Here is a 27,980-nt window from a genome sequence, read left to right on the forward strand (position 1 = left end):
CAGTGAGCTTGCCGTGCTTATTCGGCGAAGGGGGAAGGGGAGCTCGCGGAACTGGCTTCTAGCTCCACTGCCTGGCGTAGACTTGCAGATCTGGCCTCCACGAGACGACACGAACGCTCCGATAACTATGCAACATGAATAAGCAAACATACAAACAAGCAAGTATACCAACAAATATTTAGTATAGTGGTTAGAATAGCGATATATGGATCGGTAGAGTCTTGAGTAGAATCTGTGTCATGTGGTGTTGTGATATTACTGGTGGTGGAGTGGAGGTGCTTACCAGGAGGGTGGACTGGAGGCGAAGCGACACTATGCGTGTAGCCGGCAGAGCGGAGTAACTGAGTGGGTGGGGTGTTTTCCTTGGCTGAGGGTGTTGAGTGTGTGTGGAGAGGGAGAGGGTAGCTGGGTGTATTTATAGCTGAGTGTATGTGGTGTAGCACAGTGAAGTTCACTGTTGGTGAGAATAGTGACGAATGAATCGTCTGACTTAGTATGAATAGGAGAGTTATAGGCAGAATATGGGACAAGAGTATTTTGAGAGTTTTCTGGAGTATGGACCATGCTTAAGGGATGACATGGTTGGATAGGGAATAATTTGATAAGAATTTAGAAACACGAATTTTTGGAATCTGAGTTCGGAAGCCTGGTTCAAAGGAATCTCAAAGTTAAGCATGCTCAACTTGGAGAAACCTGGGATGGGTGACCAGATGGGAAGTTCCCACTGGAAGGAAAATCACAGTCACCAGAGTTCGTATGATTGGAACATGGGTCTGGCTGGTCTTAGGTGGACTGGACAGCATGATGGATGAGTAGTTGAAATTTGGGGGGTGATCGGATGAAAGATGAATAGTAACGATGAATAGTAACAATGATGAATAGTAATGGTGAATAGTAACGATGAATAGTGATGGTGAATAGTAATGGTAAATAGTGATGTGAATAGTTCATATGAACGAACGATGAACGATGAATACTCCTATGAACGAACGATGAATAGGAACTATGAACGAACGGACGAACGATCGAAAGATCGGACGAACGAACGATCGAAATTTCGGCAGCATAACGGCAGGATAAAGATTATCTGGAAGAACGATGAAATAGGGACTATGAACGAACGATGAACGATGAATAGGAACTATGAACGAGCGATGAACGATCGAATAGGAACTATGAACGAACGATGAACGATCGAATGATCGAACGAACGAATGATCGGAATTTCGGCAGCATAACGGCAGGACAAAGATTATCTGGAAGAACGATGAATAGGGACTATGAACGAATGATGAACGATGAATAGGAACTATGAACGAACGGACGAACGATCGAATCATCGAACGAACGATCGGAATTTCGGCAGCATAACGGCAGGATAAAGATTATTTGGACAAACGAATGGACGAACGATCCATGAACGATCGGACGAACGAACGAACTAAGAACAGGGGGACGAACGATCGAAGAACGACCGAACGATCCTTGTGCTAGTGTGTGCTTGTGTGGAACATGGAGTGGGTGTGTGTGTGGGGGGGGGGAAGAGTTGCCATGAAATGGCTTGGGGTGGGATGAGAGGAGGCCCTTGCCCCTCTATTTATAGCCATGGTGGGAGGATTAGCGGGAGGGATGAGAGGATTAGGGGGAGGATGAGAGAATTAGTGGAGATTAGCATGTATTTGTCTTGTATAAGTGAGATTAGCTTGTAGAGCTCACCGTATGACACCGGAGGCATACGTATACGTATGAGCATGAGGAAAGTTATGAAGAAAATATTTATAGGGACTTGAAAAATGATTCTAAAGGTATTTCTCAAGAGGAAAATATCTGGAGATATATCGGTGGAATATTTGGGCAGTATTTCTGGAAAGAACTTGAAGGGGATCACTAGGGAAATATCTGGGCAGTATTTCTGGAAAGAATTTGAGGGGGATCACTTGGAAAATATTTGTAGGATATTTTGAGGAGGATTTTTGAGATAATATAGACCACTATATTTTATTTGTTGATATCAACTCACAAACAAACATTTTGAAATGAAACTTGAAATTCATTTTGAATTTAGGGTGAGATTGAGAAAATTTTAGGATTTGAATTTTTGGGATGCTATAGATCTACCCCACTTAAAATGAATCTCGTCCTCGAGATTCGGCTTAGAAGGGTTATAGGTATAGCTTTACTTCAGCTACATATCTTCACTTTACAGACTCTTCGAGGAGATGGAACTTCAACAAAATCCGGCCTTTGAGGAGCATTTGGTTGCCAATTGCAAACGCTGGTTCTGGCTACTCAAAGATTATCTTCAGGCTTCAGCTTTCGCTTGGCAGCTAGCTTATTGAGGAAGCATCGATGCTGACACGCAAACCTTCCTGTTGCGAACTTCCACATGGATTTCTTCTTTGATTGGTCTTCTAGTGCTTCATCAACAAAACTTGGGTGACCACTTCTCATCCAGGAACTTATATGCTTCGATGATCTGGTCCTCCACAAGCTTGCTACATGCCTTCTTCTTCTTCTTCTCCATAGCAGGAACCTTAATGGAACACTACCCCACTTAAAATGAATGAGGGTAGAACTCTTGAATCTCGGGGATTTGAACTCCTTGAAGTACCTCATAACATGGGTGTTATGGGGCCTTCTTCTGCTGTTGCTACTTGAACAGGCTGCAGAGAGATGACTGACACAGGGTTGATTCTGGGAGAACCTTCTTCTTATCTTCTCTTCACTATCTTCTTTTCACTGACCCTTTCTTTCTCTTTGCTCTTCCCACTGGAGGATTCTATCAAAGAGTATTACTATCATACACTGGAGGAAACCAAAGACTATGAACCATGTACAACAGTCTTCAACCCAAGAATCGCCAAGCATTGTGATCTTAGGGGCGAGGGAGTGGAAAATGGAGTTGCTTCGGATTTGGCAGAGGGTATTTTATCTGGTGTGTGCTTTGCTTTGAGCGAGATGGGAATTGAGGGAGCTGGTGGGGGGGGGGGGGTTTATAGGCGAGTGGTATTGATGGTGGTGCTCGGGGGTGGAGTGCTGTTGATGGAGCAGGTGCTACGCTGCAGCGGGTGCGACAAGGGAAGGGGGCCTGGTGTTGCCGGCGATGATGGCGGCGGTGGGTGCGCTGCAAAGGGGGTGGGTGGCGGTAGTGCGCTGCAAAGGGGGGCGTGGGGCGGTGGTAGTGCGCATGGAGGCGAGCACGCGTGCGAGGGGCACGGGTGAGTGGTAAGGTCAATGACCCTGATGTTTGTGGTCTCTGGTTCCAAGAATCTTTGCCTCTCTGTATGGTAATAACTCCTTCTATCCTCTTTTCCTGTTTACTTTGACTTAGGGGCAATGCTTTGATTCTCACGGTCGGTCCTTTTGACTGAGCAGCTGGACATGTTCCTTCTGTAGCTTATTCCAGGCTTCAAGGGTAAGCTTCTCGGTATCTTCTTGGGTAAGGTGTTTTTCTCTTGAGATGGGTTAAGATGAGAATGGAAGCATAAGGTGAGGATTAGCTCTAATTTGTTATCTATGTTTTTAGAGAAAACCTTTCTTAAAAAGAAAGAAAACACATAAGCTCAGCAATGATAAGCACAAACAAATCAAATATTTTGAATGGGGAAAGAATAGAGTTTTTTCAAAGCACGGACTACTCAGATTCTGGGGCTAAGCATAACTACTATTGCTTGGCTCCTGTATTGAGAACTATGCTAAATGCAACTTATGAGCACTAACTTCGAAGCATCACATATGCACTCAAAAGGGGAGAAAACATCAAGCGAAATTCATTTTGAAATGCCCTAGGGGGCCACACAATTAGAGTTTTGCAAAACACGAGTCTACACGATTACCTCTCATACATGCAGGGCTCTAGCCAAAGTGAAGAAAAACTTCACTACCCAATGCATGCAGAGGACTGGGCATAACTAACTTCAGACCAGGCAACTTCTCTTCTGGCGAGGCTTGCACACAACTTCAATCTTAGACATCTCTTGGATGGGTCAAGAGGGAGCTGATGTTGATGACTTCTTCTAGCGGCGACTGAGATGGCAAGACAGGGTTGAACTCTTCTTCAAGCGGGACTGACTCTTGTAGCTCCTCAGAGGGCGGCGGTGCTGGTGGGGTGCTTGCAGCTTCTTCCTTGACTTCAAGGGATGGTGCTGGAATCTTCTTCATGGTGAGGGGCTCAAACAACTCCGGCGGGGGATCTTGGGAGGACTCTGGGTGCTCTTGCTTATCCATAGCCTGAGGGGAGACCGGAATTCCTTCCAATACTATGGCTCCTTCCGGGAGTTCCCAAGCCTTCTTCTCTCCTCTGGTAGAGACCGGGTGACCTTCAAGAATCTGGGGATCTTTAGCTCTCTTGGGTTGAACTGGGTTAGATTAAGCGGGCCCTTGAATCCACAGGGCTCTACGTTAGTTGTGGGTTACCAAGTAGGCCTCCATCAACTTCTAGACGTGCTCATCCTTGGCTTGCTTTAGGGCTTCAACAGCAATGACTTCACGACTTTCCAATGCAGTTGCACGGGCTTGAGCTGTGGTGAGATCCACATGGAGCTTACGGTTGAGCTTCTCTGCATCTTCTGCTCGGGCAATCATCTGACAGTGGTGCCGAGCCAAGAAATCATACTGTGCATCCAGGGTGAGCAGGTATGCAGTGAGGTACACGACTGTGGGGTCATCCTCAAGCAGCTGCTTCCCTTCCAATGCACGCATCCTGGCCATCCAAACTGGACGGTCTCTTTGAAAGGACGGAAAGAATCTGAGCGGTGTGTCGGCCACTTCTTCTTCATAGATCTGACATAGGGCCCTCAATGCCTTGCGGGCGATGACTTGGCAGGTGTCTTTGAATCTGTGCCCCGCAGCAGTGACACTCCATTCCACATGGTGCGGACTGGATCCAATGTATACAGTCACGACACACTTCTCTGTGCCATGCTCGACAAATTCACGACCATCATACTCTGACTGGCTTCTGATTCCGAGGCGAACTGTGCATGCTCTCAGTAGCTTGGGGAAACCATCTTCATTCTGGCAAAAGCTGGTTTGGCAGTGAACCTCCATCTGACTTCTGAGAGAAGAAAAGGCGAAAATCATTTTTGAAATGAAGGGATGAGAGCAAGAATTTTTTTTAAGAAAATAGTTTTGAATCAAAAACTTTTGATCAGGCTAAGGGTTACGTCCTGCGACCAACCTAACAGCTCTAATACCACCTGAAGCGTCCCCAATCCTCTGGGACTCAAATGTGATACAATTACTAGTCCCAGGAGGCTAGTAAACACATTTATACATCAGATGATACCAAATCTGCTTAAACGAGATAAACCTACAAAGGTGGCGAACAACTTTAAGAGTTGGTCCACAACTCGGGACATATCATCAGAGTGGGGCTGAAGCAGCCCGATATACGCAGCGAAGCAAATCAGCAGTCCAACAGCCACAGGCAAGGTTGGGAACAGTCGTAACTCTTACCCGATCTCCTTTTTCTGAAAAACAACAAATAAGCAAGGGTGAGTACAAACGTACTCAACAGCCCACCTTCACCCACGGAATGGGGAAATCAGATATAATGCATGGAATATGTGGAGCTCAGGATATTTTGCAGAAACATCAATATTTGATGTAGGGTTGTTTTGTGAAACATTTTGCATTTTTCAAAGCGCATCCTCTCCCAAAGGAGCAGGAAGTTTTTCAATATTAGAACAAAATCTCCTGGACTAAACCATCCAGGTATCTCAGCAGTTTCTCACTGGTTTTCATTTTCAAAAACAACTACTGGACTTCTTGTCCGCCATAGCTCACGGCTCAACCGCCGGACCTTTTAAAAACCACTTTTCTCATACGCACCCTTTTTTTGAAAACAAACACTAATTGCCATACCACACCAGACTCATCCATTCCTGTGGACACAGACTATTCGAATAGATTTTCAAACTCTGCGCAGAGGTGTACACTTTACCCACTAGTCCGACTCTGCGATCTCATGATCAATGAGATCCGAATCCGAATCTCTTTCTTTCCTCGCACGTCCCAACCTTAACGGTTATACCAGAAGGAGTCAGGCCACCGCCATGCCCAGACTGGACAAAACATTCCCCCTCCTTATCCTCTCGGTGCTCCCCAGCCTTCATAACCCTGGGGTTGGACCGTACAAGTTTAGATTGAGTGACTGCCCACACAGTCTCGAGTGGTTGTACTTATCATGAGTACAGGTAGTGAAAGATGACAAACCAGTCCTTATACGAGGGGACAATCCTTCTGCTCACGCCTAAACCAGCTGAGCCATCACCTTAGGCCCTCCCCTAAACCGGGGAGTCCCTAATCATCCCTACTCAAAGGTGATAAGGGTGAAAACCCTTCATCATACACATTTTGAAAAGCATTTTCTTTTGAAAACTCACACCTTTTCTCAAATCATTTGTAACAAATATCTCAAGGATTGATTGCAGCAAGCGGTTGGGTGGCCATAATAACTTGTCTCAAAATTATATCATGCATAAAATAACAGGCTGAGGGTTGTGGTTGAAAAATCATAGGTAATTTATGCATCAAAGGGATCCAGTGAGATTGCCGTGCTTATTCGGCGAAGGGGGAAGGGGAGCTCGAGGAACTGGCTTCTAGCTCCACTGCCTGGCGTAGACTTGCAGATCTGGCCTCCACGAGACGGCACGAACGCTCCGATAACTATGCAACATGAATAAGCAAACATACAAACAAGCAAGTATACCAACAAATATTTAGTATAGTGGTCAGAATAGCGATATATGGATCGGTAGAGTCTTGAGTATAATCTGTGTCATGTGGTGTTGTGATATTACTGGTGGTGGAGTGGAGGTGCTTACCAGGAGGGTGGACTGGAGGCGAAGCGACACTATGCGTGTAGCTGGCAGAGCGGAGTAACTGAGTGGGTGGGGTGTTTTCCTTGGCTGAGGGTGTTGAGTGTGTGTGGAGAGGGAGAGGGTAGCTGGGTGTATTTATAGCTGAGTGTATGTGGTGTAGCACAGTGAAGTTCATTGTTGGTGAGAATAGTGACGAATGAATCGTCTGACTTAGTATGAATAGGAGAGTTATAGGCAGAATATGGGACAAGAGTATTTTGGGAGTTTTCTGGAGTATGGACCATGCTTAAGGGATGACATGGTTGGATAGGGAATAATTCGATAAGAATTTAGAAACACGAATTATTGGAATCTGAGTTCGGAAGCCTGGTTCAAAGGAATCTCAAAATTAAGCATGCTCAACTTGGAGAAACCTGGGATGGGTGACCAGATGGGAAGTTCCCACTGGAAGGAAAATCACAGTCACCAGAGTTCGTATGACTGGAACATGGGTCTGGCTGGTTTTAGGTGGACTGGACAGCATGATGGATGAGTAGTTGTAATTTGGGGGTGATCGAATGAAAGATGAATAGTAACGATGAATAGTAACAATAATGAATAGTAACGATAAATAGTGATGGTGAATAGTAATGGTGAATAGTAATGGTAAATAGTGATGTGAATAGTTCATATGAACGAACGATGAACGATAAATAGTGGCTCTGAACGAACGGTGAACGATGAAAAGGAACTATGAACGAACGGACGAATGATCGAATGATCGGACGAACGAACAATCGTAATTTCGGCAGCATAACGGCAGGATAAAGATTATCTGGAAGAACGATGAAATAGGGACTATGAACGAATGATGAACAATGAATAGGAACTATGAACGAACGATGAACGATCGAAAGATCGAACGAACGAATGATCGGAATTTCGGCAGCATAACGGCAGGACAAAGATTATCTGGAAGAACGATGAATAGGGACTATGAACGAACGATGAACGATGAATAGGAACTATGAACGAATGATCGAACGAACGAACGATCGGAATTTCGGCAGCATAACGGCAGGATAAAGATTATTTGGACGAACGAACGGACGAACGATCCATGAACGATCGGACGAACGATCGAACGATAGGATGAACGAACGAACGAACTAAGAACAGGGGGGACGAACGATCGAAGAACGACCGAACGATCCTTGTGCTAGTGTGTGCTTGTGTGTAACATGGAGTGGGTGTGTGTGGGGGGGAAGAGTTGCCATGAAATGGCTTGGGGTGGGATGAGAGGAGGCCCTTGCCCCTCTATTTATAGCCATGGTGGGGGGATTAGGGGGAGGGATGAGAGGATTAGGGGGAGGATGAGAGAATTAGTGGAGATTAGCATGTATTTGTCTTGTATAAGTGAGATTAGCTTGTAGAGCTCACCGTATGACACCGGAGGCATACGTATACGTATGAGCATGGGGAAAGTTATGAAGAAAATATTTATAGGGACTTGAAAAATGATTCTGAAGGTATTTCTCAAGAGGAGAATATCTGGAGATATATCGGTGGAATATTTGGGCAGTATTTCTAGAAAGAACTTGAAGGGGATCACTAGGGAAATATCTGGGCAGTATTTCTGGAAAGAATTTGAGGGGGATCACTCGGAAAATATTTGTAGGATATTTTGAGGAGGATTTTGGAGATAATATAGACCACTATATTTTATTTGTTGATATCAACTTGCAAACAAACATTTTGAAATGAAACTTGAAATTCATTTTGAATTTTGGGCGAGTTTGAGAAAATTTCAGGATTTGAATTTTTGGGATGCTACAGATCTACCCCACTTAAAATGAATCTCGTCCTCGAGATTCGACTTAGAAGGGTTATAGGTATAGCTTTACTTTCAGCTACATATCTTCACTTTGCATACTCTTCGAGGAGATGAAACATCAACAAAATCCAGCCTTTGAGGAGCATTTGGTTGCCAATTGCAAACGCTGGTTCTGGCTACTCAAAGATTATCTTCAGGCTTCAGCTTTCGCTTGGCAGCTAGCTTATTGAGGAAGCATCGATGCTGACACGCAAACCTTCCTCTTGCAAACTTCCACATGGATTTCTTCTTTGATTGGTCTTCTAGTGCTTCATCAACAAAACTTGGGTGACCACTTCTCATCCAGGAACTTATGTGCTTCGATGATCTGGTCCTCCACAAGCTTGCTACAGGCCTTCTTCTTCTTCTCCATAGCAGGAACCTTACTGGAACACTACCCCACTTAAAATGAATGAGGGTAGAACTCTTGAATCTCGAGGATTTGAACTCCTTGAAGTACCTCATAACATGGGTGTTATGGGGCCTTCTTCTATTGTTGCTACTTGAACAGGCTGCAGAGAGTTGACTGACACAGGGTTGATTCTGGGAGAACCTTCTTCTTATCTTCTCTTCACTATCTTCTTTTCACTGACCCTTTCTTTCTCTTTGCTCTTCCCACTGGAGGATTCTATCAAAGAGTATTACTATCATACACTGGAGGAAACCAAAGACTATGAACCATGTACAACAGTCTTCAACCCAAGAATCACCAAGCATTGTGATCTTAGGGGCGAGGGAGTGGAAAATGGAGTTGCTTGGGATTTGGCAGAGGGTATTTTATCTGGTGTGTGCTTTGCTTTGAGCGAGATGGGAGTTGAGGGAGCTGGTGGGGGGGTTATAGGCGAGCGGTATTGATGGTGGTGCTCGGGGGTGGAGTGGTGGTGATGGAGCAGGTGCTACGCGGCAGCGGGTGCGACAAGGGAAGGGGGGCCTGGTGTTGCCGGCGATGATGGCGGCGGTGGGTGCGCTGCAAAGGGGGTGGGTGGTGGTAGTGCGCTGCAAAGGGGGGCGTGGGGCGGTGGTAGTGCGCATGGAGGCGGGCACGCGTGCGAGGGGCACGGGTGAGTGGTGGGGTCAATGACCCTGATGTTTGTGGTCTCTGGTTCCAAGAATCTTTGCCTCTCTGTATGGTAATAACTCCTTCTGTCCTCTTTTCCTGTTTACTTTGACTCAGGGGCAGTGCTTTGATTCTCACGGTCGGTCCTTTTGACTGAGCAGCTGGACAGATTCCTTCTGTAGCTTATTCCAGGCTACAAGGGTAAGCTTCTCGGTATCTTCTTGGGTAAGGTGCTTTTCTCTTGAGATGGGTTAAGATGAGAATGGAAGCATAAGGTGAGGATTAGCTCTAATTTGTTATATATGTTTTTAGAGAAAACCTTTCTTAAAAAGAAAGAAAACACATAAGCTCAGCAATGATAAGCACAAACAAATCAAATATTTTGAATGGGGAAAGAATAGAGTTTTTTCAAAGCACAGACTACTCAGATTCTGGGGCTTAGCATAACTACTATTGCTTGGCTCCTGAATTGAGAACTATGCTAAATGCAACTTATGAGCACTAACGTCAAAGCATCACATATGCACTCAAAAGGGGAGAAACATCAAGCGAAATTCATTTTGAAATGCCCTAGGGGGCACACAATTAGAGTTTTGCAAAACACGAGTCTACACGATTACCTCTCATACATGCAGGGCCTAGCCAAAGTGAAGAAAAACTTCACTACCCAATGCATGCAGAGGACTGGGCATAACTAACTTCGTTTGTGAGATGAAGGTGCCGTCCTTGAGTTGCTTCACTTGGAACCCAAGGAAGTAGTTCAACTCGCCCATCATCGACATCTCAAATTTTTGTGTTATCACCCTGCTAAACTCCTCACAAGACTTTTGGTTAGTAGAACCAAATATTATGTCATCGACATAAATTTGGCACACAAATAGGTCACCATCACAAGTCTTAGTGAAAAGAGTTGGATCGGCTTTCCCAACCTTGAAAGCATTAGCAATAAGGAAATCTCTAAGGCATTCATACCATGCTCTTGGGGCTTGCTTAAGTCCATAGAGCGCCTTAGAGAGCTTACACACATGGTCGGGGTACCGATCATCCTCAAAGCCAGGGGGTTGCTCTACGTACACCTCCTCCTTGATTGGCCCATTGAGGAAAGCGCTCTTCACATCCATTTGGAACAGCCTGAAAGAATGGTGAGCGGCATAGGCTAACAAAATGTGAATAGACTCTAGCCTAGCCATAGGAGCAAAAATCTCCTCAAAGTCCAAACCTGTGACTTGGGCATAACCTTTTGCCACAAGTCGAGCCTTGTTCCCTGTCACCACCCTGTGCTCGTCTTGTTTGTTGCGGAACACCCACTTGGTTCCCACAACGTTTTGCTTGGGACGTGGCACCAGGGTCCAAACTTCATTTCGCTTGAAGTTGTTGAGCTCTTCCTGCATGGCCAACACCCAGTCCGGATCTTGCAAGGCCTCTTCTACCCTGAAAGGCTCAATAGAAGAGACAAACGAGTAATGCTCACAAAAATTAGCTAGACGTGAGCGAGTTGTTACCCCCTTGCTTATATCACCCAAAATCTGGTCGACGGGATGATTCCTTTGAATCGTCGCTCGGACTTGAGTTGGAGGGGCCCGTGGTGCTTCTTCCTCCACAACTTGGTCTTCTTGTGCTCCCCCTTGATCACATGCCTCCTCTTGAGGAACTTGTTCATCATCTTGAGTTGGGGGATGCACCATTATTGAGGAAGAAGGTTGATCTTGCTCTTGGTGTTCCTGTGGTCGCACATCTCCAATCGCCATGGTACGAATTGCGTCCGTTGGAACATCATCTTCATCTACATCATCAAGATTAACTTGCTCTCTTGGAGAGCCATTAGTTTCATCAAATACAACATCGCTAGAGACTTCAACCAAACCCGATGATTTGTGGAAGACTCTATACGCCTTTGTATTTGAGTCATAACCTAACAAAAACCCTTCTACAACTTTGGGAGCAAATTTGGAATTCCTACCTTTCTTCACTAGAATATAACATTTACTCCCAAATACACGAAAGTATGAAACGTTGGGTTTGTTACCGGTTAGAGTTCATACGAGGTCTTCTTGAGGAGGCGATGAAGGTAGACCCGGTTTATGGCGTGGCAAGCTGTGTTCACAGCTTCCGACCAAAACTGTTCGGGCGTCTTGAATTCTCCAAGCATCGTCCTCGCCATGTCTATGAGCATCCTGTTCTTCCTCGCTACCACACCATTTTGCTGTGGTGTGTAGGGAGTGGAGAACTCGTGCTTGATTCCTTCCTCCTCAAGGTACTCCTCCACTTGTAAGTTCTTGAACTCGGACCCGTTGTCGCTTCTTATCTTTTTCACCTTGAGCTTAAATTCGTTTTGAGCTCTCCTTAGGAAGCGCTTTAGGGTCCCTTGGGTTTCTGATTTATCCTACAAAAAGAATACCCAAGTGAAGCGGGAAAAATCATCAACAATAACAAGACCATACTTACTTCCCCCGATGCTGAGGTAGGCGATGGGTCCGAAGAGGTCCATGTGAAGTAGCTCCAGAGGTCTTGATGTGGTCATCACATTCTTGCTGTGATGAGCGCTTCCCACTTGTTTACCTGCTTGACAAGCTGCACAAGGTCTATCTTTTTCGAAAAACACATTGGTTAGACCTAACACATGTTCTCCCTTTAGAAGTTTATGAAGGTTCTTCATCCCAACATGTGCTAGATGGCGATGCCACAGCCAACCCATGCTAGTCTTAGCAATTAAGCATGCATCTAGATCGGCCTCCTCTTTTGAAAAATCAACTAAGTAGAGTTTGTCGTCTAGTACACCCTTAAAAGCTAGTGAACCATCACTCCTTCTAAAGACAGACACATCTACATTGGTAAATAAACAATTATAGCCCATATTACATAGTTGACTAACGGACAACAAGTTGTACCCGAGCGATTCAACTAAGAATACATTAGATATGGAATGCTCGGATGAAATAGCTATCTTTCCTAGCCCTTTAACCTTGCCTTGATTCCCATCTCCAAAGACAATCGAATCTTGGGAATCTTTGTTCTTGACATAGGAGGTGAACATCTTCTTCTCCCCCGTCATGTGGTTTGTGCATCCGCTGTCGATAATCCAGCTTGAGCCCCTGGATGCATAAACCTGCAAGGCAAATTAGGCTTGGGTTTTAGGTACCCAACTCTTGTTGGGTCCTACAAGGTTAGTTACAATAGTCTTTGGGACCCAAATGCAAGTCTTGTCTCAGTTGCATTTGGATCCCATCTTTCTAGCAACCACTTTTTCATTTTTACATGAAAGTACATATGTAGTGTTGCAAGCATGAAAAACAGTGGTAGATTTATTACACACTTTCCTAGGAGCATGAGACACAAAATTTCTCCTAGGCCTACCATTAACATTAGAACTTGAAGCAACCATGGCATGTGAGTCAAAAGCACTATAACTCCTATTATAATGATAATTTCTAGAAAAATTTATATCATGGTACATGAAAGCATGATTCTTTTGACTACTACTAGCCATAGGGGCCTTCCCTTTCTCCTTGTTGGAAATGGGAGCCCTTTGACTTGTTAAGTTCTTGGCTTCCTTTCGAAAGCCAAGTCCATCCTTAATTGAGGGATGTCTACCAACGGTGTAGGCATCCCTAGCAAATTTTAATTTATCAAAGTCATTTTTGCAAGTCTTAAGTTGGGCATTAAGACTTGCCACTTCACCATTTAATTTTGCAATAGAAGTAAGGTGTTCAACACATGCATCAACATCAAAATCCTTACATCTATTACAAATACTAACATGTTCTACATATAAACTAGACTTATTTGCTTCTTCTAATTTAGCATTTAAATCATCATTAATGCTCTTTAAATTAGACACAGTTTCATGACACGCAGATAATTCAGAAGAAAGCATTTCATTTCTTTTAACCTCTAAAGCAAGAGATTTTTGTACACTAACAAACTTATCATGTTCTTCATACAAAATATCCTCTTGCTTTTATAAGAGTCTATTCTTTTCATTTAAGGCATCAATCAATTCATTGATCTTATCAACTTTAGTTCTATCTAAACCTTTGAATAAACTTGTGTAATCTACTTCATCATCACTAGAGTCATCATCACTTGAAGTAGTATACTTAGGGGTATCTCGAGCGCTTACCTTTTTCTCCTTTGCCATGAGGCAGGTGTGGCGCTCGTTGGGGAAGGAGATGACTTGTTGAAGGCCGAGGCGGCAAGTCCTTCGTCGTCAGAGTCGGACGAAGAGCAATCCGAATCTCACTCTTTGCCAAGGTGCGCCTCGCCCTTCGCCTTCTTGTAGGTCTTCTTCTTCTCCCTCTTCCCGCTCTTTTCTTGTTCCTGGTCATTAGCATTATCGGGACAATTTGCTATGAAATGACCAGTCTTACCACATTTAAAACAGGAGCGCTTTCCCTTTGCTTTGCTCTTGTTGGGATGCTCATTGCGTCCTTTTAGCGCCGTCTTGAAGCGCTTGATGATGAAGGCCATTTCATCTTCATTTAGCCTGGCAACCTCAACTTGTACCACCTTGCTAGGTAGCGCCTCCCTATTGCTGCTTGTTGCCTTGAGTGCAACGGGCTGGGGCTCATAGATGGGCATTGGGCCGTTCAATGCATCATCAACGTATCTTGCTTCTTTGACCATCATACGCCCGCTAACAAACTTTTTGAGTATCTCCTCAGGCGTCATCTTTGTGTACCTGGGATTTTCACGTATGAGGTTCACAAGATGAGGGTCAATTACAGTGAAAGACCTAAGCATAAGTCGGACGACGTCGTGGTCCGTCCATCTCGTGCTTCCATAGCTCCTGATCTTGTTGACCAGGGTCTTGAGCCTGTTGTACGTTTGCGCCGTCTCCTCTCCCCTGATCATGACAAACCTTCCTAGCTCGCCTTCCACCAACTCCATTTTGGTGATCATGGTGGCGTCATTCCCCTCATGCGATATCTTGAGGGTGTCCCATATTTGCTTGGCGTTGTCCAAGCCGCTCACCTTGTTGTATTCGTCCCTGCACAATGATGCTAACAAAACAGTGGTAGCTTGTGCATTCTTATGGATTTGTTCATTGATAAACACAGGGTTATCCGTACTATCAAATTGCATTCCATTCTCAACTATCTCCCAAATACTAGGATGGAGAGAGAAAAGGTGACTACGCATTTTATGAATCCAAAAAGCGTAGTCCTCTCCATCAAAGTGTGGAGGTTTACCAAGAGGAATAGAAAGCAAATGGGCATTGGAATTATACGGAATACGAGAATAATCAAAAGGAAAGTTTGAGTTAACCAGTTTCTTTTTCTCGTCGTAGTCGTCGTCTCTTGGGGAAGAAGAAGACTCGTTGCTGTCGTAGTAGACGATCTTCTTGATGCGCCTCTTCTTCCCGTCCTTCTTCTTATGACTCGAGCCGAAATCAGTGGACTTGTCGTCCCTCGGCTCATTGAAGATGGATTATTTCTCCTTATCATTGACCACCATCCCCTTTCCCATAGGATCCATCTCTTCGGGCGATTAGTCCCTTTCGTGAAGAGAACGGCTCTGATACCAATTGAGAGCACCTAGAGGGGGGGGGTGAATAGGTGATCCTGTAAAATTCAACAACTAATAGCCACCAAAACTTGGTTAAGCGTTAGAATGGCTAAGTAGCGAGCTCTTGCGAACACATAAGTATCACAGAAAAACAATCACATAAGACACGCGAGTTTATCACGTGGTTCGGCAAGTATAACACTTGCCTACCTCCACATTGTGGCGTCCCAATGGACGAGGGTTGCACTCAACCCCTTTCAAGTGATCCAATGATCAACTTGAATACCACGGTGTTCTTCTTGCTTATCTCTTTTCCCGTTTGCGAGGAATCTCCACAAGTTGGAGTCTCTCGCCCTTACAACAAAGATCAAAGTGAAAGCACTATAGTAAGGCTGGGAAGCAACACACACAAATCCGCAGCAATACGCACACACAGCCAAGACTTGAGCTCAAATGAATTGCAACAAGTTCACCACTAGAACAGAGCTCAAATCACTAACAAAGTCAATCAAGTGCGTGGAGACGGAGTGTGGAAGACAGAATGCTCAAAGTATGCTTAGGTGACTCCTCCAGGCGCCTAGGGGTCCCTTTTATAGCCCCAAGGCAGCTAGGAGCCGTTGGAGGCAACTTTGGAAGGCAAATCTTGCCTTCTGTCGGGTGGCGCACCGGACAGTACGGTGCGCCACCGGACAGTCCCTGTAGCTGTCCAGTGCGCGATCTCCTTCCTTTTTTGGCGCATCCGACCGTTGCAGATTTGCGGCAGTTAGCACACCGGACACTGTCTGGTGCCCCCTGCCGACCGTTGGCGCGCCCACGCGTCGCGCGGGATTGCGCGGCTGACCATTGGCGCAGTCGATCGTTGGCTCACCGGACAGTCCGGTGCCTCACCGGACGGTCCGGTGAATTATAGCCGTACATCGTTGAACGTTTCCCGAGAGCGACGACTTCGTCACGGACGACTCACTGGACAGTCAGGTGCACCACTGGACAGTCCAGTGAATTATAGCCGTACGCCACCGTCGAGTCCCGAGAGCGGACTATTCACCGAGACTGGTCTTGGCGCACCGGACACTGTCCGGTGCACCACCGGACAGTCCGGTGCACCCAGATCGAGCTACAGTTGGCTGTACACAGCCAACTCTTTTCCAAACCAATTTCTCCTGTTTCTAGCACTTAGACACAATACATTAGTACTCAAATCAATGTACTAAGTCTAGAAACATACCTTGCAACTTGATTTGCACTTCTTGAGTCTTTGGCACAAATTAACACTTAAAGCATTTGTGTTGGGCACTTAATCACCAAAACACTTTAGAAATGGCCCAAGGGCACATTTCCCTTTCAGGTTGGACGATCACATATCACTGCTAAGTCCATGTGTGCCTTGTCATTGTCTTTCGTTTTATTAGGGAAATCCATGCATGTATTTATGAGGGCTTGGCAAAAGTTACTCTCTTGATGCATGACGTCGATGTTGTGCATCAAAATCAATGACTTAGCATAAGGAAGCTCCCACAAGCCACATATGTGAGTCCAGTTATGCTCCTCACCAAAACCTTGATACCTTTTCCCACTCTCGTCTAGGACAAGTTTCCTACGCTCTTCTGTAATTTCTATCCCACTACGTCGCTTGGGCGGTCCCTTCGTGACGATGGTGCCCTTCCTAAATTCCTTTCTCTGCCTTCTGAAGGGGTGATTGAAGGGTATAAAACATCTATGACAATCAAAGTAACATATCTTGCCACCAGCACTAAGACGAAAACAATCTGTATCTTTAGCACAATAAGGACACGTCAATCTACCATGCACGCTCCATCCAGAGAAAATACCATACGCCATAAAATCATGAACCAAGAACAGATATGCAACACGAAGATTGAATTTCTGCTTCTTGAAGCAGTCATAGGCTTCCACGCCTTGCCATAGCTTCTTTAACTCTTCAATCAGTGGTTGAAGCATCACATTGAGGCATACGCCAGGATGCTCAGGCCCAGGTATAACAAGACATAGGAACATAAACTCATATTTCATGCAAAGAGAAGGTGGAAGGTTGTACGGTATGGCAATGACAGGCCAACATGAATACGACGCAGCGGTCATATTGAACGGCGTGAAACCATCAGTTGCCAAGCCGATACGAACGTTTCTTGCATCGCTAGCAAAATCTGGATCAAAGTTGTCAAGAGTCTTCCATGCATCACCATCTGACAGGTGCACCATTAACCCATCTTGTCTGTCCGTGCAATCTTTATGCCTCCTCATGTGCATAGCGGTCTTCCTCGAGAGAAACAAACGTTTCACTCTAGGAATGAGAGGCATGTACCGAAGCTGTTTATGTGCAACCTTTGTCACCACCTTCTCCCCATCTTCATTTACAAGCTCCACGTACCTCGACTTCCCACATTTTAAGCATTTCTGCTCTGTGCCATGTTCCTTCCAAAAAAGCATACAGTTGTCCTGGCAAACATCAATCTTCTCATATTCCATACCAAGACCTTCAAGCAATTTCTTGGACTGGTACATGTCTTTGGGCATCTTGTGACCCGTAGGAAGAACCTCGCTAATCAAATCCACAAGCTCCTTGTAACAATTAATTGAAAATGCAAACTTGGACTTGATTGACATCAGTCGGGTCACGAATTCGAGAACGGTCACGTCAGTGTGCTCGTGAAGAGGCTCTTCTGATGCTTTGAGTAGGTCGAACAACTTCTGAACCTCCGGTGTAGGTGAATCATGATGATCTGGTGCCAGTTCAGGCTGCAGATCCTCAAGCATCTGGTCCATCCTATCAACATCATCTTCACCGTCATCAACTTCTACTTCTGTTGCTCGTTCAACATCTTCACCGTGGAGATACCAGACCTTATAGCCTGGCACGAAACCATGCGAGCACAGGTGTAGTGTGACCTGCCTCTTGGTGTGGCTCGTCATATTTCTACATTTATTACATGGACACCTAATATTATCTATTTGTGACAAAGCAGCTGCATGGTCTAGAAACATCTGCGTCTTGGCAAACCATTCACTTGTGTGACACCCACCCTTCTTGAAACCTTCATACATCCAATCACGTCTATCACCCATTATTGTGGCTGTGTGTACGAGTAAAGAGTGCGTGTGAGACATTCATGTTTCTACATGTCACACATACATCTATAGGTAAGTAGTAAAACTATATATCTATATATATATATACATAACATCACCTTAATCACATTAACATGATAATCATTAATTAACAATATAGCAACATCCAAATTTAAGTCAAATCATACTAACAAAAACATGTGATATTAAAACCGACGAAAATTAACATGTGATATTAAACTAACAAATTGTAATCGTATTACAGTTACTCCCGTCGGCCATAAAAACCGACGAAAATAAACAATAATCACACTCTAATCAAGCCACACATGTGATATTAAACTAACTCTAATCACACTCTAATCACATGTTATATTAAACTAACTCTAATCACATGAAAGCTAACTCCCGTCGGCCATAAAAAACCAACGAAAATAATCACATGTATTTATATATAGGTAGAATTATACCACGACGAGCCTACGTCGGTACACGGGCGGACGATAGACGAGCGGACGGTGGACGACGGTACACGGGCGGACGATAAACGACGGCAGGTTGGAGACGGCGACGCTCGGGGGCTAGAGGCGGCGTTCGGGCGGGCGGCGGCGCTCCAGGATGAGCAGGGGGCGGCGGCGGCCCACGGGCGTTGGTGGCCTCGGGGACGGTGCTCCGGCCTCGGGTGGCGGGCCTAGGTGTGGCGCGGTGGCGCGGTGGCTCGGGCGGGCGGCGGCGGCTCGGACGGCGGCGGTTTGAGTGGAGAGAGGAGGAAGAAATGAGTCGCGCGCGACCGCGACTTGGCTCTAAAACCCTTAATTCCCGTCGGCTTTGTCCCGCGGCCAACGGGAATTACTTAACCCCGTCGGCTTTGTGACGTGGCCGACGGGATTAAATTAATCCTCGTCGTCCTATGACTGGGCCGACAGGAATTAAATTAATTCCCGTCAGCTAGTAGACGGGAATTAATCTGGCCGATGGGAATCAATGGGATTCCTGTAGTGCGAGTAATTGTTAGTAGATGAAAAATTGATAGCAGATGAAAAGTAGGTATAGGAAATGATATGTTATGGTTGTAGTGGGCTATAGGAAAAAATATAAAGGAAACCGCTGCCAGAGATGAAATGTTGTTGATGTGACGCAAAAAAGTGATATAGGGGAAAAATTAGAGGAAACCGTTGTGGATAGCCTTAGGGTGGCAACTGGCAATGATTCATCTACTCTTGTAGGCAAAAATTAAATATCAGTTCTTCCATACAAACAATTGGGACATCGAAGAAGATTGGAATGACTCAAATTCTTTTACTATTTAATTTTAAATAGCGATGGGATTTTAGTCTCCCTAATTCCCTGCTGTATCCTTCCTTCAAACCAGCCCTTATAGGCATACTACATTCGTCCTAAAATTTAAATGTATATTTTATTATCTGAAAAGTTTTTAGGTTCGATCAATTATGTAAAAATAATATTAGTACTAGGTATGTGCCCGTACATTGCAACGGGAGTACGCTGAGATGAGCATCGACACATAACTTTTTTCTCAAGGGACAAAAAAACAAATTTCAATAAATGCACTAACAGCAGGTGAGGTCTCCAACTTTGTTTACATGTGAATATCTATGTCATCCCCATCATTTTCCATTTCTTATGTACAAATATACCTTACGAGAAAATACAAAAGATAAATAACAAAAGTGGATAGTTTACTGATTGATCAAATAAACAGATAACAAGAACTTTTCACCCCAAGAAATCAACCCAGACGATAATTTGTACGAGCAGATAAAGACATGTATATAGTTTTCATAACACCATTGAGTTGAATAGTCTATTTTTTTCCAAGAATTAGACACCTGCAAGAATAAAAAGTTAGCATTGACCATATGGTCTGTCTATCTGTGTACTTAGAAGGTTTTAATAAGTTTACCATAATAGTTTTTTCTGAATGTTACAGATGTTTAATCCACCGAAGCTACATTAGCATTTTTTCATTAGAACTTCTATGTATTTCTTGTTAAATCCTAGGTAAAAACCAACTTCATTAACACAAGATTTGCAACTTTATTAATAGAGCATCCAGAACTCACACCTCATTCTACAGTTGTACAGTTAATGTTCTTGCAATTTGGTGATGGTTCTGTTTGTTCAATATTCAATGCCATTTCAGCGGTAGTTTACAATTTTGCCTTAGCTGCAAAAACAAATGGCAAACATAAGCATCCCAAAGAGGTGCAAGTGCATGAGCTAAACTGGCAATTAGTTTTCAGAAGAAGCTGGTTCAAATTGATGCAGTAGACCAGTAGAAAAATGTTGATGCAGTAAACTGTTGGCAATAGTTCTGTCCTGCTACTACTTCCTCTCTCTCAACCAGTTCTCTGCTTTAGAACACTCATTGATGACTTGTGTGCAACAGAACAAATTAGAAACTACAAGTAAGATTTACCTCTTCTACTACACATGCTTGGCAATAAATCACAGGGCATGACAACCATAACAGGGAACAAATCAATCATGTCCACCCCTGCCCATGAGCATGGCTCGGCTACTCTAATGCTACTGAAACTAAAGAATTAATAAATGTCACTCTTGACCTACCTTCTGTTTCTCAAATATGTCGATATGGCCAAACTTTTGGTCATTGGACAAAGCAGCCTCCCTGAAACTGTTGATGCAGTAGACCAGTTGATCTACAGAGGAACCCCTTTCAGTCGACTCCTCGTACCGTGCTTCAACTAGGTCACCAATCTGCAATTGGAGAAAACTTGTGTCATCTAACGTATATTTATGCAATTTATAGACTTTTGTTGTGTTCAAGTGAATGAAGAGAAAAACAAAAGTTGTAATTGCTCTGAATGATATGAATGATGGTGAAGATTAATTTGTGTATTGTAATATCTTAACACTTAGGCAATATGCCACTTTATTATGTATTTGTGGAAACTACAAAATATTTGTGGGACCACAAGATCTCATCAGCCATATTGCCGTCTCCCGAGATGACACGACTCCTTCACCGAATGGTCGAAGGACACCTACAAGTTCGTCGAGCCTTTCCTACTCCAGGAGCTTTGCGCAGTAGCTCTTTTGATGGGCAGCACCGCGTATGGCTCAAAATAGCGTAGTAGCTCTTTTGATAAGAAGTTTAATAAATGGCATGCTTATTAGTATCCAAATACAAAATTACATTTCAGCAAGTGCCTAGAAAAGGATGAAATATGACATTTTCTATTTAGTAGAATATTTAGCAGGTGCACGATGTGTCTATTTTCTGGTGAAACAAATCTAAAAAGGTACTATCATCGCAAATTTGTTGATTTGCAATCAGATTGTAGTACATGTAATTATGCAGGAAGAATTCTCTTTCCTCCAACAATGAAAGAAAGTTGAATTGCAAACATGAAACTATGATAGACTGAACCTGCTTTACAACACTCGTTCTCCTATCCCAAAGCTAAGTTATTAGAGGTGTCACGAGTTGTTCTAGGAGCATGGGGAAGGCTGAATAGTTCGCAGCACCTGGCACAAAGATGAATTAGAAAAGGCCCTCAAAAGACAACATAAAAAAGAAGCATTCATGACATTGAGTATTCGATGAATAAGATGTCATAACGCCGCAACACACTTTCTACCATCCACTAGCTACAAATAGTGAGTCCAGCCACATGCCTGCGAGGATCAGACCTTCAGTAAGACCTCCATCATAACTGGGATTATTCTGTTTAGCCCGATTCTCCATTACGATGATGACAAAGCCAGATGCTAGGAAGTTTGCATGTGCCAAGAAGGAGACCATCCATCTCGGTCTCACCGAGTCGGACCATATTTGCATGCGGGGGACGAGAGAGAGCACCGAAGGGGAGCGAGGACTTACTGGTGGCACCGGTGATGAGGACGATAACGGGGCGGCAGCCCTCTTGAACCCAGATGGATGGCGTTCCTGCGGGTGCCTCGGGCGGGTGCCAGTGCGTCGGGACAGGGCCGGGCGAGAGAAGTGGGAGGACGCCCGCGACTGCGATGCCGTGGAGGGGGAGGGGCGATGCTTGCGCGAGCCCGCGGCTATGATGGGGGGCGAGGGATGCATCTTAGGAGGCGAGAGAAGCTGCGATGTCGGGGAAGGGGCAGGTTTGGCGGCGAAAAAAAGGCGAACGGATTGCGGCGGGCGGGCGGTTCGCGGAGCTGGAGGAGTGGCGGGCGATTCGTGGGAGATTGAGGAGCGGCTCCACAGGCGGGGTGCGGGTGGAGGCGGGTTCCGTGTCGGGGGAGGCGCGAGATTCGTGGTGCTTGAGGCGCGGACGGGCGTGCGGGTGGGATTCGCCACGGGGGAGGCGCGGGATTCGCGGAGCTTGAGGAGCGAGCGCCTGTACGCGGAGCTTGAGGCGCGGCGGGGGATTCGTGGAGCTTGAGGAGTGGCGGGCGATGGCTGGTTTCGCGAGGGTGTGCGGGTGATGGCTGGTTTCGCGGCGGGGGAGACGGAGCGGCGGGTGGGATTCGCAGGCGGGGGCAGTCTACACTGCCGCCTTAATAGTTAGTACAGATATAGATTTGTATCTACAAGTAAATAAATGTACCAGCTTGTTGTTTGGTAGGGCTTGACAGGCTACTTTGGGGTGATTGGCATGTACCAGCTCCGGCTCTAGCCCAGCTATGCTGAACCTGAGCTGCTTTTGGACACCAAGAGCTTTCCTGTTCTCTACAAGAATGGGCTTATTTTGTTTCCAAGGGCTCCGAATGGCATGATGAAATATCTGTTGGGCTGCAATGCATTTTACCCCCACAAAAGCGATAAAGTGGCCAATGTCGTTCACTTGTGCACAGTGTGCACTTTGTCCTTGCCTCCTTGTCCTTGGTATCCTTTTGCAAAAAAGAGAAAAAAAGGAAAAAACACGCCTTCATTATCTTGAACCTTACTTGGCCTTTTTGGGCGTGATGAGGTCAAATAGACATTTCTGTTGGGCGGCTCACCATCGAATTTATAACGACTGCTGTATAAGTAGACCAGAGAGCGCGACCGTTGGCTACAAAGATCTTTGCCGTCTATTTTGCAGTCGATATATATAATAGTTAGCCTTTCATAATTAATATATAGTTTGCTTATCTCTCTCATAAAATTTCTTAGTTATATATAAACTGGCTGTTAGTTTACAACGCGATTCTACTCTCTCCCATTTGCTGGGCTTTATAGAAAGCTAGAAAAACAAGATGTGTTTCGAAAATGTTCTGATTAAATCTCCAGTGGAGGTTGTCTGTCACGCTTGTCTTCTGATATCTTTTTGGGTAGGTTTAAGCAAGAAAGAGCTGCAGGATTTGTTACAAGGAGCTAAGCTGTTGCTGAGGGCTGTTCGTTAACGCCAGGGCCGAGGACCCCCAGATGTTGAACTGTGATGTGAAGTCGAGGAGAAGACTCCCGTGGATCGGAGGATCCTGAGTGGATTCTCTATCAAAAATGCTGTTTATTTTGTGTGTGGATGGGTGTAATAATCTGCTGATCATCGCCATTTGATGACTTCTTTGTTAAGTAGCGTGGCTGGTGTGTGCTGTCACTATGTGAGCAACATTCTGGCGTTCGTCGTTTAAGTACTTTGGTAGTAGTTGGGTTCGGACTGATGCTGGCTTTGCTGGTTTGTGTTGGTCCTGAATAATGTCTTAGCCCCAGCGCTGTCTTCCTTTCTGTTTCCCCTCTGTTCTCTCAGTGTGCCTGCTGAACTCTTCTGTATTTTCTGTTATATAAATAGTCGAAATGGATCTAGCTCTATCCGTTCGAAAAAAATGTAAAATTTCTGTCCTCGTTTTTTTGTTAATGTTTAATAACATTTTTTTTTCTTTCGTTGCAGGATATGTTCGCAAAGTCCATATCGATCCTTCTACGCAATTGACGTGTCGTCATAAATCACGCGCTGATATTTTGTTTAGCTCATACTTCATGTAAGTCCCTAAAGAAAATTCTGGTGAAACCTCAACTGAATTTTACTAATCTCGAGCGTGCCCAAAAAAAAATATGATTACCGGCCGGAATTGAGAACCTGGTTTGGAGCTAGCGTGAAAGTGTCTTTCTTTATTTTTTTTCATTCACTTGTCCTTGGACCTTGCATTGGTGTCCCGACACTCCATGCATCAGGCATGCAGACTTCGGGGGTGTTTGGTTGCTCCTAACTTCGGGGGTGTTTGGTTGCTCCTACTAAAGTTTAGCCTGGATCACATCAAACGTTTGACTTTTAAATAGGAGTATGAAATATAGACCAACCAACTGGACTAGATTCGTCTCGTCTTTTAATCTTCGATTGACAAATTAGTTTTATAATCCGACTACATTTAATACCCGGAACGGAGGTTCAAACATCCGATAGGACAGAGGCTAAATTTTAGCGAGGTATAGCCAAACACCCCCTAAGTTCACGGACTATGCATGATCGACGATGCGGGGCAGGGGACAGGCACGCCCATGCAGCAATTAATGCATGCATGCATGCATCGCTGCCCCGGGGCCCAGCCGGCCAGCCCCAGGCCATAGTGCCATACCCACTTTATTATTTATTCAGAGGAGCCTGATCCGATCAGGATAGCACACAGTACAACTAGATTACAATTTATAACACAGTACAACTAGATTTTACAACAGGTCTGACAGAGACACGAGATCAGCAAGGGCACGCAGCTACTCCCAGCTGCTAGCTAGCTAGCAGCCTGGCTAGGAGCAGTAGGCTGATCCATCCACGTTATTTTTACTCAACGCGTGTGTCACGAGAGGGCACACGCACGAACCACGAAGCTGCTAAGCACGTTGCATACAACAATGCATGATTATTCTACTCCACTCTCGTGGGTCACGAGAGGACACACCACGAACGAAGCTAGCTAGGTAGCGGTCGCGTCAATCAGCACAGGCTGACCGATGGATCAGCGTCACAAAATAAAAGACACGTACGTAGCTCCCTGCTGCGCGCTAGAAACCAGTCCCCGCTGGCTATGGCTAGCATAGCATAGCTAGCTAGAAACGGTGGCCCCTCGCGAGCCTCGGCGTCGGCGACCACTCCCCACCATCGTCCTCGCCGTCGCCGCACCTTGGCCCCGGGTCGCCGCGGTGCGTGTCGAGGCAGCGGTAGCGGCGGGGGCCGCCCTCCTCCACCTGCTCGCAGTGCTGGCAGGTGCTGGCGCACCGCTCCACCGTGTCCGCGCAGCGGCACACCGGAGGCCAGGACCTGGTGCAGATGGGCACGTCGCAGCATTTCCACGGCCTCTTCTTCTTGTCGTCGTCGCCGCCGCCTGCTTTCTTGTCATCTGCCATCACTGCCGTCGGCGTCGCTTGCCCACCAGCGTCGTCGTCAGCGGGTCCTGAGAAGGAAAAAAAGCATTTTTCTTAGCAGTCTCACATGCAAGCATAGGAGTACGCAGTCATGTACCAGGCAGGTATGCATATAGTACTCGTACAGTATTAATTAACATGCATGCATGCACACGAACGCACGTAATATATATGTAGCTCTTACCGCCGCTCCTCCCGTCCTCGTCGTGGCACCTGGGCCCGGGGTCGCCACGGTACCTGTCGACGCAGACGTGGCGCGAGTCCTCCGTTTCCACGCACTCCTTACAGGCGTCGGAGCAGCGCTCAACCCGATCGAAGCACGAGCAAGTTAGCGGGTACGTCTTGACGCATACGGCCAAGTCGCAGCATTCCCCCCACGGCCTCTCCTCGTCGCGAAGCTGATGCTTTGCCCTTGCCCTCGCCCTCGCCATCGCCGTGACAAGGTCTGCAGCAACGCCTGCCCGCAATATATAAACTAACTAATATAATGCCGGCACTATATATATAATAATGTAGCCAGAATCACTGACATAAGTATACCTAGCTATGCACGCTCACCTCCGACATCGCTGGACAGACGGATGGTCCCGCCGGCGCCGGCGCCGGCGGCGAGAAGCAGGGTCTCCAGCGAAACCATCATCAGTAGGATGGAAGCGGCGCCCATCGCCATGTCTGAGTGAGGAGCTGTGGACTGTGGCGCGCGTCGTCGTCAGGTCAGTGCATGCGTGCAGTGCAGTGCCCTGCCTTGGCCCTTGGAGTCTTGGCCTCTGGGGGCAGATAATAAATAGCTCGCTCGCGGACCAGCGAGGGATGGGCATGGACATGCAACCGACGACACGCGGCGTCTTTGCTACTACTTGGAGAGCAGCGAATCTGAACACGTGGCACCAGAGACACATACCCTCGACATGTAACTCTCGATTTGGGACGGTAATGCGTACGGATTTCAGAATGGATAAATAATTATGAACAATTATTTATTGGACACGGGTATATAGTAGAATTTGTTATCTATGGTACGGGTATAGATATAATAAAATATTTGTGGATAATTTTTTTAGGTATCTATACCTATTACCTAATGACTATTTGATATATGGGTCATCGGCCATCCTAATTGAATACATTATCCTAAATTCTTATTTTTCAATTTTTCATCCATGTCATGTTTGTCTTGTGCTGAAATTATTGTTTAATGCTACTAGAATGATAAAATAGGACAATATTAAATTCTCACACACAGTTCCTCCAATAGAGGAAATGAAATGATGTGCTTATTGTAAATGGCATTGCTTCTTTTCTCGTGCTACCAATAATTGTAACGTCTTTCATCGGTAAATATAACCGGCTATAAATAAAGGACTGTTGAGCTTTCAGGAAAAGCAGATTGATATGTGTCGGGAAAATGATCCTCGGGCCCTCGAGGCCCACCAGTGAGAAAGAGCGCATGGGATAAGGACCTCTAGATTACCGGCCAGCGAGGGAGTAAGGGAACTGTCTTCCCTGTAAGGGCTCACCCTCGGATAAACACCAAGGCACCGTGCCCGGGGTCGAGCGAGGATGAGCTAGAAAGGAGGGTGGTGAACCGAAGGGAAGCTAACTGAGTGGATTCCTCGTCTAGCCCAAGACTAACCCGCCATAAGTGGCCCGCCGTACTAACTACGCCTAACACCGAGTCGCAGTAGAGGGCTGATCCGCCTCCCACTCATGACTTGTGAAGCCCGTCGACATGTAGCGCAATCATGACCTACGTGCCCCCCTCAGGTTGCGACACACTCATGACCTATCAAGACTAGACCTAAGTGCACAGGCCGTCTACAGGGCCTGCAACGCGACGAGCCACGCCGAGACCTAGGCTACGGAGGCTAGGGCTTGGCTTGGCGCGGATGTAGTAATGATGGCGCTGGGGCCCTGCACCGCCCACGTCATCTGTCATAATGAGCACGAGGAGAAAATACCAAGCAACCAAAACACATACGAACAATGTGGCCTCACCAGGGTAAAACACCTGGTTTTACCATGGTATAGTGGCTCCTTCTCAAGGAAGCCACCAATGGCTGACCCCCACCTTGTACTATAAAAGGAGGAAGTCGATCACGAGGACGAGGGATTATACTCTCAAAACCGGAGACACTCGGTGGAAGGCAATGGCACACGAGACCTAAAGACCTAGAGGTTGGAGCCAAGGATTAGTGTAGGAATCCATACCTATAGTCTTTTAGGTCCACCCCCGCATAATACTTGGGAGCTCTCCTTCCCTCTCTCGCCCGCTTATAACCCCCTACTGCGAGCATCGAGTAACAAAGGTGCCGATAACGCGAGTCGTCGAAGATTGGATGTAGAGACGTTCTGCCTGAA

At 45.8% G+C, this 27,980-nt stretch overlaps 1 protein-coding gene across 3 annotated transcripts; it reads right to left on the reverse strand.

The window, feature by feature from the left end:
• Window positions 1-24,830: 24,830 nt before the first annotated feature.
• Window positions 24,831-26,388, reverse strand: LOC100274196 (uncharacterized). Of its 3 annotated transcripts, none has more exons than XM_020549600.3 (3): window positions 26,181-26,388; window positions 25,807-26,067; window positions 24,831-25,651 (listed from the first exon to the last, which is right to left on the reverse strand). In XM_020549600.3, exons 1-3 carry the CDS (start codon window positions 26,290-26,292, stop codon window positions 25,308-25,310), a joined length of 717 nt encoding a protein of 238 aa, XP_020405189.1. In that variant the 5' UTR covers window positions 26,293-26,388; the 3' UTR covers window positions 24,831-25,307. The 3 variants fall into 3 exon arrangements, with proteins under 3 accessions (XP_020405189.1, XP_035821652.1, NP_001183624.1); XM_035965759.1 differs by having other exon boundaries at window positions 25,807-26,079; window positions 26,163-26,387; NM_001196695.1 differs by having other exon boundaries at window positions 24,887-25,651; window positions 25,807-26,079; window positions 26,181-26,367.
• Window positions 26,389-27,980: the final 1,592 nt, after the last annotated feature.

This window comes from Zea mays, chromosome 3 (genome assembly GCF_902167145.1).
Source record: "Zea mays cultivar B73 chromosome 3, Zm-B73-REFERENCE-NAM-5.0, whole genome shotgun sequence".
NCBI lineage: Eukaryota > Viridiplantae > Streptophyta > Magnoliopsida > Poales > Poaceae > Zea > Zea mays.